Source organism: Stegostoma tigrinum, chromosome 6 (genome assembly GCF_030684315.1).
Source record: "Stegostoma tigrinum isolate sSteTig4 chromosome 6, sSteTig4.hap1, whole genome shotgun sequence".
In the NCBI taxonomy this organism is placed as follows: Eukaryota; Metazoa; Chordata; class Chondrichthyes; order Orectolobiformes; family Stegostomatidae; genus Stegostoma; species Stegostoma tigrinum.
The window spans coordinates 85,901,202-85,913,424 of record NC_081359.1 but is presented as its reverse complement, the minus strand read 5'-3'; the positions used below and the strand labels follow the sequence as shown (position 1 = coordinate 85,913,424).

Genomic DNA, 12,223 nt, shown 5'->3' with positions numbered 1-12,223 from the left:
CTTCACTCTTTTCTGAAGTGTGGGGCCCTAAACTGAATAGAAGCTTAAGTTGAGGCCAAGTCAGTGTTTTCTAAAGGTTCACTCTCGCATCTATGGAGGTGGTGAGAAAGAGCTGTTGCCATAGAAGATAGCTATCTGAAGATATATTGTAGGGACATGGAGCCAGAAACAGATTGAATCAGCCTCATCCCTTCCATGTCTGTCAGCAACACACTTCAAAATGTTGAGGTAGTAAAGATTGAATTTTTCTCCTTCTTTTGGACTACTAACATGCCAAACCTGCTGATGATTAATTGCCTCCAGATGTCATGAATTCACCATCTCCAGAGCTTATCGAAGACAATTTTTTTAATCGAAATGGTAGCAGATATCCTCTCTAAACTCTGGTTAATTGATCCCTCTGCTTGTGTTTGGTACAACATCACTTGAAGTATACCTTAATCAGTCATGGTTGACACTGTGCAGTCACGTATTTCCTATCACAAACTTGCTTTGCACATGATGAGAAGACTTCTGGAGCAGAATATAATTCACACCCTGTCACTCATAGGCAGCCATTATTCCATCTCCCCTGGTAAACCTAGGAAGCCTGTAACTCCATGAACAGTTATAGTCCCAACGACTCAATCTGATAGTTAACTCTTAATTGCCCAAAAAAAGACAGAAATCATTTGAATCAAATGAATTGGCAAAATCTACCAAGTGATTTACACATCTTTCTCTCATTTTAATTCCATTCATTTCAATTTTCATTTTTATTTCAGTTGGAATAGTTTAATTTTATATTTGATGTTTAAAAGCGCTCCCATATTCTTTCTGAAATCACCAATTTGGCCGCTACTTAGATATTATTTAAAAATGGGATTTGTTGCATGCAGGTGTGAAATGTTCAGTTAATGAGTATTTTACATTTAATACTTTTTTTTGGCTATGGTCTAAATAATAAGTCTGCTGATTTTAATTGCGCCTTTTCTGCTCATTGCCTCTCAGCAGTAACAGACAAATGGATGGTTACAATCCCATTCACAATATTCTCAGGTGCCTGAATTCAGGCACGGGGATAATTGGTTGACTCAGTGGAGCAAGTTCCAAACTTTAAATGACAAAGTTGTGCTCCAATGACACCATTTTTCACAGGTCTGACTATAAATCGCACAGACTCTTGATCCCTCCATAGAGGCTGTGATTCTGATCACAGCCAGCCCAGCAAGCCAAGTTCTTTTTACGTCTTAAAGTAATGAGATACAAGGATCCAGGGTTTCAATCTTCTCCCCTCCCCTGGTACTGAAACAAGCCAGTAGCAAACTATATGCCAATCACTCTCCCCATTCTTGATTTGTGCTGCAGAGATCCATTTACATAGTTCCCTGACAGTGCTGAGACTCTCCCATGCCACAAATTTCAACTCCTACCAGTGATGTAAATTCACAGCTGAATCCAACCAAATTCCTGTAATGGAGAATGTTGAATCTGATCATCAGTTTGTACACCTTAGTCTTCTGTCATTTTCTTGCAGCCATGCTGAACTACCATATTCTCAACTCTGTTCAGTGTTCAGAAGCCATTATGTCTGGATCCACCTATGCTACTTTAGAAGGAACAAATATTGAGATTGGATGTGATGGTGATAGTCTTACTGTTAATGGGCAGAAGATGGTCAATCGCAAAGACATTGTGACAAGCAATGGTGTCATTCACTTGATTGATAAAGTGCTGATTCCAGATGCAGGTAATTGATTAAACTAAATGCTGTATTTATGACTTTTGACAATTAAATATGAATTAAGCATAGTAAATTCATTTGATTTAAAGTGAAGCCAATAATACATCAATACCTTTCATGGAAAAATCAGTGTTTACTGAATGAGAAGCATAATTATAAAATTGTTCTGGTTCTAAAACAAACTGCATATTACTGGGAATTAACTTATGATGTCGAAATCATCATTGTTCATCTCAACATAAATAGCCTTTGAATAGAAAAGATAATTGATCAGAAGTCAGATTTGAACCAGTTATTAAATACATACAATCACACAATTACAATGCATCAGTTGGAAATGACAGTATAAAAGTTCATTGTAAAGTGTAGGCACTATTCCTGTTGATGCTGATGCTGCGTTGGCTGGTTTACAATCATCTTTAGACCTCATTTTCTACACTGGAGGAAATAATTTGATGGTATTTATGGAATTATGGACAAGAAAAACCATAAGAGGCCATCACAAACAAGTCTAAATTATACCTAATCCAACAATCCGCAGGCATATTTTTCCGTTTAATTATTCAGCTCATCAGTACAAACTTTCAAATTTTGGAAAAATAAAATTTTATAATTTAGGCCCCTTGTCAACTTAATACATTTCAAATTACCCTTGGCCTTCTAATAAAAACAAATGTAGTCTTTCTTCATCGAAAATAATTGTTTTCTGGCGACATCCTCATAAACTTGCTCTGTGGCCTCCCAAGTGTGATCACGTATTTCCACAAAGTGGAGACTGGAAATGCATGCAAAATTTTACTTGTGGTCCAACTCGTGTTTTGAACAGTTGCAGCATCATTTTTCTATCGGAACCGGTAAAGGGAATTATCTAATCATTTTCGTTACCTGCTCAAGCACCAATAGAACAAACTCCAGTCACAAACACACCTTTGACCATCACCCTTCCCTTCTGGCCACTGAGCCAGTTTTGGATCCCAGCTTGCCAGTTTCCCACCGATCCCTTGGACTTCACTTTTGTGTTCAGTCTGACACACTGGGCATTATCAAAAACCTCGCTAAAACGCATATAAATGTCATCAAAGGCACTGTCCTCATAGACCTTCCTTGTTAGCTGCTGAAAGAATTCAATTAACTTATTCAGGCCCAAACTTTTTTTAACAATTCTGTGCTGATTGAGCCCGATTAATTGCTATCTATCTAAGTGATGATCAATATTATTTCCTCAGAACCTATTCCAATAACTTTCCCCCCGCCCCGCCCCACAAAGGTCAGTCTGACCAGCCTATCCATTTCACTCCTTTTAAACAATGGGAAATTTTAGCAGTCATTCAGTCTTGCAGCACCATGCCTGTATCCAGAGAGGAGGAAAAACTCTCATTGCTTCTCTTCTTGGCTCTCTTAACAACATTTGTTATTGGAATCATGACATTACTGGTCAACTGAAATGGGGACAATTGTTGAGAGAACTGAATTGAGTTGAATGGCTGAGTTGATACAAGCCCATTATAGGAAATCTGATTAACTGTACAAACACTAACGCCTTTTTCTTATTGCATTTAAAGCTATGCAGGTCTTGGAGCTGACTAGTGGCAAACAGACCACATTTTATGACTTAGTGAAGGAAACTGGAATTTCTTCTGATCTCAGAGAAAGTGGAGAATACACAATCCTTGCTCCCATGAATGACGCTTTCAATGGTAAAGCACCTCTGTCAAATATTTAACACAGCGCACTGGTTTTGATTTTGTAAGGAATGTAATCTGGCTGTTCTAAATGGTTTGCTGCCTCATTTAGAACACAGGATAAAGGAGTTTGATCTCAGCATGTTAATCAATTGTGCAAGAATATTGGGGGTGTTAACTTTCAGGCCGTCGTATTGCTTGCTTCTGTCATTTGAATGCTGACAGAATTGTTCACTTTTGAAGACGTTCTCCTATCAGGATAGTTTTAACCACTTCATTAATGAAGAAACTATCCCTACCCACGTTCTGCATCCACCATGGGTTAAGTGAGCTGCTGGCTAATCAGAAAGCCAGCAGCACTCGAGTGCCACTGGGAGTAGTGACAACTGCAGGGAGTGTAGCCTGTCCATCACATGGAGCAGTATGACAGTAGGATACAAAAATGAATCAGAGCAGCATCACTGAGGCCAACCAGACAGGCATCAGTGAGAGGATTTGAAGAGCACACATTTTGAGGCCAGCTGTTAGAGCAAGTAGCAGCAGTGATACTGTAAGGAGGATCATCTGTCAGGCTCAGGATGCCTAAGCAAGAAGAAACCCTTCCGCAGCCAAGACACTCTCCAAGGATTAGGCAGCAGCCCCCACCCACCTACTGAAACAATAGAGGCATTAGGAGGAGGCCTTTAAGGGTCTCTGGCCCCCTCATATGCCCATCCACCAACCCAAATGATTTATCATCCCCGGACAGTTGCTTAAGGCCGTGGTATAGGTGCATTGTATTTTCATCCACTATACTGAATTGTTCCTCTTACACCTTAAACTGTGACACAATTTGTGTCTTCTGTTGCTTGTTGATACTGGAACTGTGTTGAAAATGAAAGCCCATTGTTAGTATTTCTTAGTTGGTATAGAATGTTAATTGTACAATACAAATCAATGTCTCATAATGGGGACCATGTGGTTCTTTTGAAGTCCTTTCAAATGTTTTTTGGACAAACAAACACAAGGGGTTCATGACATAGAAACAAATGATAAGAGAAGCATTAGCCAGTGCGTCCCACAAGCCAGTTCCACCAGTTGCAGATCAACGGTTATTGGTGCATTAATAGATTCTCTTACTCCTCTTCCTGCCTCTCATTCTAGCTATGGGAAATGGCAACTCTGTTAACATCTTAGAATTGCAATATCAGGCAGATGTGGACTCTGTCAAGTGCACTTTACTTTGTCTACAGCCTGCCTGAATAATGCCTCTGAACAAAATGGTGAGGAATGCTCTCAAATCACTTTTTTTCATAATCAACCTGTTCAGAGCTGTTATTACACACTTCTGGAGCAGATGGGGCTTGAACCTGAGCCTTCTGGTCTCGTGGTGGGAACACTACCATTGCACAACAAGAAACCTTCATATCACTAATTTCGACATACTGTTTGATTTTAACTTCCTGTGTGCATTATCTGCACAGGAATCTGCTCCCATTATTAACCTATCACTTTTTTAAAAAATTTAAGCTGCATTGTCCATTGTAAGATTAGAGAAAGAGGGGAAATTTCATTGGCAATACTGTTTTTAAAAAGAATAACAGCATCAAAAAGACCCCCAGTTGATAGCTTCCTTATTTTATGATATTTTGATGACATGTTCAATTACCTTTTGCCAATGCTAGGAGCAGAATTAGGCCATTTGGCCCATCATGTCTGTTCCACCATTTTATCATGGCTGATATGTTTCACAATCCTATTCTCCTGCTTTCTGCCTTACCCATCAAGAACCTATCTATCTCTGTCTTAAGTACACTCAATGACTTAGTCTCCATAGCCCTATACAGTGACAAGTTCCACAGAATCATCACCCTCTGGCTGAAGAAATTCCTCCTCATCTCAGTTCTGAAGGGTCATCGTTTACTACGTGGCTATGCCCTTGGGTCTAGTCGCTCTTGTCAAAGGCCATCTGGAAATTCGAATTGATCATGTCCACTGGCTCTCCTTTGACGAACTTGCTCATTATCTCCGCAAAGAATTCTAACATGAACTCCCAAATATTCTGCAATCTCATCCTTAATAATGGACTCTAAAATCTTACCAACAACTGAGGTCAGGCTAACTGGCCTATAGTTTCCTGTTTTCTGCTCCCTTCCCTTTGTAAAAAGGGGTGTTACATTGGCCATTTTCCAGTCCTCTGGAACCCTCTCTGACTCTAATGATTCCTGAAAGATCACCAGCAATGCTTGTACATTCTCCTCAGCTATCTCCTTGATTGACTTGAACAATTAGAATCTGACAATTTAAAGGTATCATGCTATACTAGTACATAATATCACTAATTTCATGACTAACTTTAATGTTGGTGTAGACAAGCGTGATAACCATTTTCTCAAATATATCCATGTAACCACCATTTAGGCAAAAATATCCTTACAAACTGTCACAGGTATTGGATTAACAGTAATAAGGAATAACAATTTAATTTAAAAGTGTAATCAAGTGGCATCTCTTCCTTCAACATAATGTTCTCATGGCTACAGAGACTATTCAATTCTGAATTTATCTTTCCCTTTAACTTTTTTGACAGCTGATATTATGGGACTTGATCAGCGATTACTGAAACTAATCCTGAGAAACCACATTTTGAAACTGAAAGTGGTCCTCAATGAGTTGTACAGTGGACAAAGGCTGGAGACATTAGGAGGAAATTTCCTTAGAGTTTTTATCTACCGCACTGTAAGTACACCAGGCCAGAATTTCAGCCTGTGTTGCTGGGTTAGATTCCAGTAAGTGAGTTGGTCTGAGGCGTAGCCGCATTGCAATTTCCCAACAACACAAACATGGCAAGCAAAGCTTCCTTCACCTTACTTAACCCAAAAGAAAATTTAATCCACCCCAATCTGTGCATTTACATTTCACTATTTTCTGCAGCATTATGCAATATTTTAAATAGAAAGCATTTGAAAAAATACTGAATTTGGAAATTTGAGGATCATAATGCTCAAACAAATTGTGCAGATTCTTTGAATTGGCTAAGGCTAGGAAGCTGTTGGGAAAGAAAAATTGAAGTCTTGAATTAAATCATTATGGTGTGAATCTGAGTAGAATTATTCATTACAAAAATTGAAAAGTGCTGAAATCACTCAGCAGAAAAATAATTTCCAACAGGAGAAGGGCACTATACTGTTTAGTTGCTTTTGTAAGTTTATTTTTGTGTCATAAGCATGTTCTTTTCATGATTAGAAACAGACACAAAAACAAAACACATCAGCAGATTTATCAGCAACTAAAATGGAGAAGAAAAGTGATGTCTAGGAAAATGAGCATTTGTCAGGACTGAAAACTGCACAATAAACAATGTCCATTCAACAGTTGGATAAAGAAAAGAATGAATAATGCATGGCATTTTTCCTTCCTTGTGTGGTTGAGTAATGACAAAAAAAATGGGAAAATACGGTGAGAAATACAGTGGTAATGGGAACTGCAGATGCTGGAGATTCCAAGATAATAAAATGTGAGGCTGGATGAACACAGCAGGCCAAGCAGCATCTCAGGAGCACAAAAGCTGACGTTTCGGGCCTAGACCCTTCATCAGAGAGGGGGATGGGGGGAGGGAACTGGAATAAATAGGGAGAGAGGGGGAGGCGGACCGAAGATGGAGAGTAAAGAAGATAGGTGGAGAGGGTGTAGGTGGGGAGGTAGGGAGGGGATAGGTCAGTCCAGGGAAGACGGACAGGTCAAGGAGGTGGGATGAGGTTAGTAGGTAGCTGGGGGTGCGGCTTGGGGTGGGAGGAAGGGATGGGTGAGAGGAAGAACCGGTTAGGGAGGCAGAGACAGGTTGGACTGGTTTTGGGATGCAGTGGGTGGGGGGGAAGAGCTGGGCTGGTTGTGTGGTGCAGTGGGGGGAGGGGATGAACTGGGCTGGTTTAGGGATGCAGTGGGGGAAGGGGAGATTTTGAAACTGGTGAAGTCCACATTGATACCATATGGCTGCAGGGTTCCCAGGCGGAATATGAGTTGCTGTTCCTGCAACCTTCGGGTGGCATCATTGTGGCAGTGCAGGAGGCCCATGATGGACATGTCATCAAGAGAATGGGAGGGGGAGTGGAAATGGTTTGCGACTGGGAGGTGCAGTTGTTTGTTACGAACTGAGCGGAGGTGTTCTGCAAAGCGGTCCCCAAGCCTCCGCTTGGTTTCCCCAATGTAGAGGAAGCCGCACCGGGTACAGTGGATGCAGTATACCACATTGGCAGATGTGCAGGTGAACATTAAGCAGAGGTTCACCTGCACATCTGCCAATGTGGTATACTGCATCCACTGTACCCGGTGCGGCTTCCTCTACATTGGGGAAACCAAGCGGAGGCTTGGGGACCGCTTTGCAGAACACCTCCGCTCAGTTCGTAACAAACAACTGCACCTCCCAGTCGCAAACCATTTCCACTCCCCCTCCCATTCTCTTGATGACATGTCCATCATGGGCCTCCTGCACTGCCACAATGATGCCACCCGAAGGTTGCAGGAACAGCAACTCATATTCCGCCTGGGAACCCTGCAGCCATATGGTATCAATGTGGACTTCACCAGTTTCAAAATCTCCCCTTCCCCCACTGCATCCCTAAACCAGCCCAGTTCATTCCCTCCCCCCACTGCACCACACAACCAGCCCAGCTCTTCCCCCCCACCCACTGCATCCCAAAACCAGTCCAACCTGTCTCTGCCTCCCTAACCGGTTCTTCCTCTCACCCATCCCTTCCTCCCACCCCAAGCTGCACCCCCAGCTACCTACTAACCTCATCCCACCTCCTTGACCTGTCCGTCTTCCCTGGACTGACCTATCCCCTCCCTACCTCCCCACCTACACCCTCTCCACCTATCTTCTTTACTCTCCATCTTCGGTCCGCCTCCCCCTCTCTCCCTATTTATTCCAGTTCCCTCCCCCCATCCCCCTCTCTGATGAAGGGTCTAGGCCCGAAACGTCAGCTTTTGTGCTCCTGAGATGCTGCTTGGCCTGCTGTGTTCATCCAGCCTCACATTTTATTATAGTGAGAAATACAGTGTCTGTTGCTGAACTAACTGGAGACACCACTTCAGCCTTTCAACAATTTACTTGAAAGCTCAGGGATGCCCTTGCCTCACGTGTTTCTGCCAGGTCACTTTAAGTGCAAGCAGATGCATGTATCTTGTGCATCTACACTGACTGTGTTTGTGCTCATATATATATGCATCTTATAGCTCTTACTTGCTTTGCGCTCACTGACTTTGAGCATACATGGACGCTGCCAGGTTTTGCAATTGCTTTTTTCGTGCATAATTACTGACTTCAGCATGGATGTACAGGCTATCAGCCTCTGTGAGGCTTGTATTGCTTTCTTAGCACATAGATTCTTCAGTGTCAATTATTGTCTGCCAGCCTCTGTGGCTTGCATTACACTTTTAGCAATATGCAGAGCGAGAGGCAGGCAGCTTGAAACGATAGGAAGCACCAAACAGCCATGGGGGCGCACGTCGCTATGCACCTCCACGCTACAGCAACATCATCCCTGCAACATGTGACAGCAGTTTACATGGAAAACATACTGTATGTACTTCAATCATATGGCTATTTGTGAAACTCCTAAGTGGTGACTGCGGCCAGTAAGAGGGGACCATCACAGTCAGTCAGGGGCATCATCTGCTTTCAGGTTGGCCAGTCAGGATTTGGATCTTCTACGTACCGCACACATTTTGAGTCAATACAGTCAGTGGGATTGGGCCACGGTCAGGCCTGCAGGTCAGATTTTTTTTTTTGTAAAAGAAGTGATGTTTTCCTATCTTACAATAAAAGAAAATAACCTCATACTTCTCCACTTTGGGCCATCTGCTGCCTTTTTGCCCACTAACTTAAACTCTTGGCAGCCTCCATTCTTCTCCTCACAGATTACCTTCCCACATAGCCTTGTGTCACGTGCAATCCTAATAAATTATACTGTGTGCCTGCGTTTAAATCATTGACGTAAATAACCTAAACCCCAGCACCGATCCTGGTTGCACTCTACTAGTCACAGCCTGCCAACTTGAAAAATATTCCTCGTTTATCCCGACTCGTTTTTGCTTCTGTTACCTAACCTTCTGTCCAAGCTAATGTATTACCCCCAACTCTTTGAGCCTTTGCCACCTTTAGTGAGGCAGTTAATTGATGTCTTTTTAGAAATTGAAGTATACTGCATCCAATGGTTTCACTATACCTAGTTCTCAAAAGCACTAGTAAGTTTGAAAACAGGATCTCCCTTTCATTAAAACCATGTTACTTTTTCTAATCATGTTATGCTTTGCAAAGTGAATTATACGGACTTTCTTAAAAATAGATTCCAGTACTTCATGATTGATGCCAGGCTAATTAGTCGATGTTTCCTCTCTCTCTCTTTCATATCCTGAATAGCAGTTACATTCGCTGACTCCCAGGTTAGAAATTACAGCATTTAAAACCATTTACCGCAATTGGTACCTCAAAAGTAATCACTGTAGTCAAGATTGTTCTGCCGAGAATATTTACGTGGACAGATAGATAGTTTAAAGCAGTTGACAATGTCAATGAGAATCTTCACTGTACTGAAGCTTGGGAACTTAAGTTGGTCATTCAACCCCGTAATGCTCTTAACAAAAATCCATCTCACTTACATTTTTTTAATTGAGCGAGCCTCAGTAGCAGTTTGAAAAAAAAATTATTTCTGATTTCCGCTACAACAAAATGTACATCCCCATGTCCATTCACTGCTCCTCAGCATTACACGCTGCCTGTCTAAGTCTCTGCTTATTGCAATAAAATGTCAGACAAGCATACTGTTTTTGTTTGAAATACTTCAATGACATTGCCTTGGAAATGCTTAGGTTCCCCCTTCTAACAATCTTTCATCCTCCCATAAAAGGTTCATCCTTTTAGTCTGCTATCCTCAGAGCCTAGTCTATGCACCAGATCCTCAAAATTTAACCCTTAAGCACCATTGACTAAGAGGCGCATGTAGCAAGTAAGTGAAGTAGACTGAGAGGAGTGTGCAGCAATCGTCCCTGTGAAACAGGCAGGGAAGAGTGTGCAATGAGTGAGCATCACTGAGAAATAGACTGGGAGGAATGTGCAGCGAGTGTCCCTGTGAAACAGGCAGGGAAGAGTGTGCAGTGAGTGAGTGTCACTGTGAAATAGACTGGGAGGAGTGTGCAGTGAGGGAGTGTCACTGTGAAATGGACCAGGAGGAGTATGGAGTAAATCAGTGCAGCTGAAGAAGGATGGAACTACATTAGAAAGGCAGTAGTGAAAGGAAGTAAAAAGAGCACCTGCATACTGTCAGAGCCCATGTGTGACATCATGGGAAAACAAGTAGGTAATTGATGATAATAAAATGTGAGGCTGGATGAACACAGCAGGCCAAGCAGCATCTCAGGAGCACAAAAGCTAACGTTTCGGGCCTAGACCCTTCATCAGAGGGGGGGATGGGGAGAGGGAACTGGAATAAATAGGGAGAGAGGGGGAGGCGGACCGAAGATGGAGAGAAAAGAAGATAGGTGGAGAGGAGAGTATAGGTGGGGAGGTGGGGAGGAGATAGGTCAGTCCAGGGAAGACGGACAGGTCAAGGAGGTGGGATGAGGTTAGTAGGTAGATGGGGGTGCGGCTTGGGGTGGGAGGAAGGGATGGGTGAGAGGAAGAACCGGTTAGGGAGGCAGAGACAGGTTGGACTGGTTTTGGGATGCAGTGGGTTGGGGGGGAAGAGCTGGGCTGGTTGTATGGTGCAGTGGGGGGAGGGGACGAACTGGGCTGGTTTAGGGATGCGGCGGGGGAAGGGGAGATTTTGAAACTGGTGAAGTCTACATTGATACCATACGGCTGCAGGGTTCCCAGGCGGAATATGAGTTGCTGTTCCTGCAACCTTCGGGTGGCATCATTGTGGCAGTGCAGGAGGCCCATGATGGACATGTCATCTAGAGAATGGGAGGGGGAGTGGAAATGGTTTGCGACTGGGAGGTGCAGTTGTTTGTTGCGAACTGAGCGGAGGTGTTCTGCAAAGCGGTCCCCAAGCCTCCGCTTGGTTTCCCCAATGTAGAGGAAGCCGCACCGGGTACAGTGGATGCAGTATACCACATTGGCAGATGTGCAGGTGAACCTCTGCTTAATGTGGAATGTCATCTTGGGGCCTGGGATAGGGGTGAGGGAGGAGGTGTGGGGACAAGTGTAGCATTTCCTGCGGTTGCAGGGGAAGGTGCCGGGTGTGGTGGGGTTGGAGGGCAGTGTGGAGTGAACAAAGGAGTCACGGAGAGAGTGGTCTCTCCGGAAAGCAGACAGGGGTGGGGATGGAAAAATGTCTTGGGTGGTGGGGTCGGATTGTAAATGGCGGAAGTGTCGGAGGATGATGCGTTGTATCCGGAGGTTGGTAGGGTGGTGTGTGAGAACGAGGGGGAACCTCTTAGGGCGGTTGTGGCGGGGGCGGGGTGTGAGGGATGTGTTGCGGGAAATACGGGAGACGCGGTCAAGGGCGTTCTCGATCACTGTGGGGGGAAAGTTGCGGTCCTTAAAGAACTTGGACATCTGGGATGTGCGGGAGTGGAATGTCTTATCGTGGGAGCAGATGCGGCGGAGGCGGAGGAATTGGGAATAGGGGATGGAATTTTTGCAGGAGGGTGGGTGGGAGGAGGTGTATTCTAGGTAGCTGTGGGAGTCGGTGGGCTTGAAATGGACATCAGTTACAAGCTGGTTGCCTGAGATGGAGACTGAGAGGTCCAGGAAGGTGAGGGATGTGCTGGAGATGGCCCAGGTGAACTGAAGGTTGGGGTGGAAGGTGTTGGTGAAGTGGATGAACTGTTCGAGCTC

General features: G+C 43.7%; 1 protein-coding gene across 10 annotated transcripts in view; it reads left to right on the top strand.

Moving 5' to 3' along the window:
• LOC125453274 (periostin-like) overlaps positions 1-12,223 on the top strand; it is a 94,944-nt gene that overhangs the window by 40,494 nt on the left and 42,227 nt on the right. For all 10 annotated transcript variants that reach the window (XM_059646728.1, XM_048532615.2, XM_059646730.1 and 7 more), the window contains exons 8-10: positions 1,517-1,729; positions 3,286-3,420; positions 5,975-6,123. In XM_059646728.1, coding sequence (XP_059502711.1) covers positions 1,517-1,729; positions 3,286-3,420; positions 5,975-6,123 — 497 coding nt within the window. The remainder of the gene's footprint in view (positions 1-1,516; positions 1,730-3,285; positions 3,421-5,974; positions 6,124-12,223) is intronic.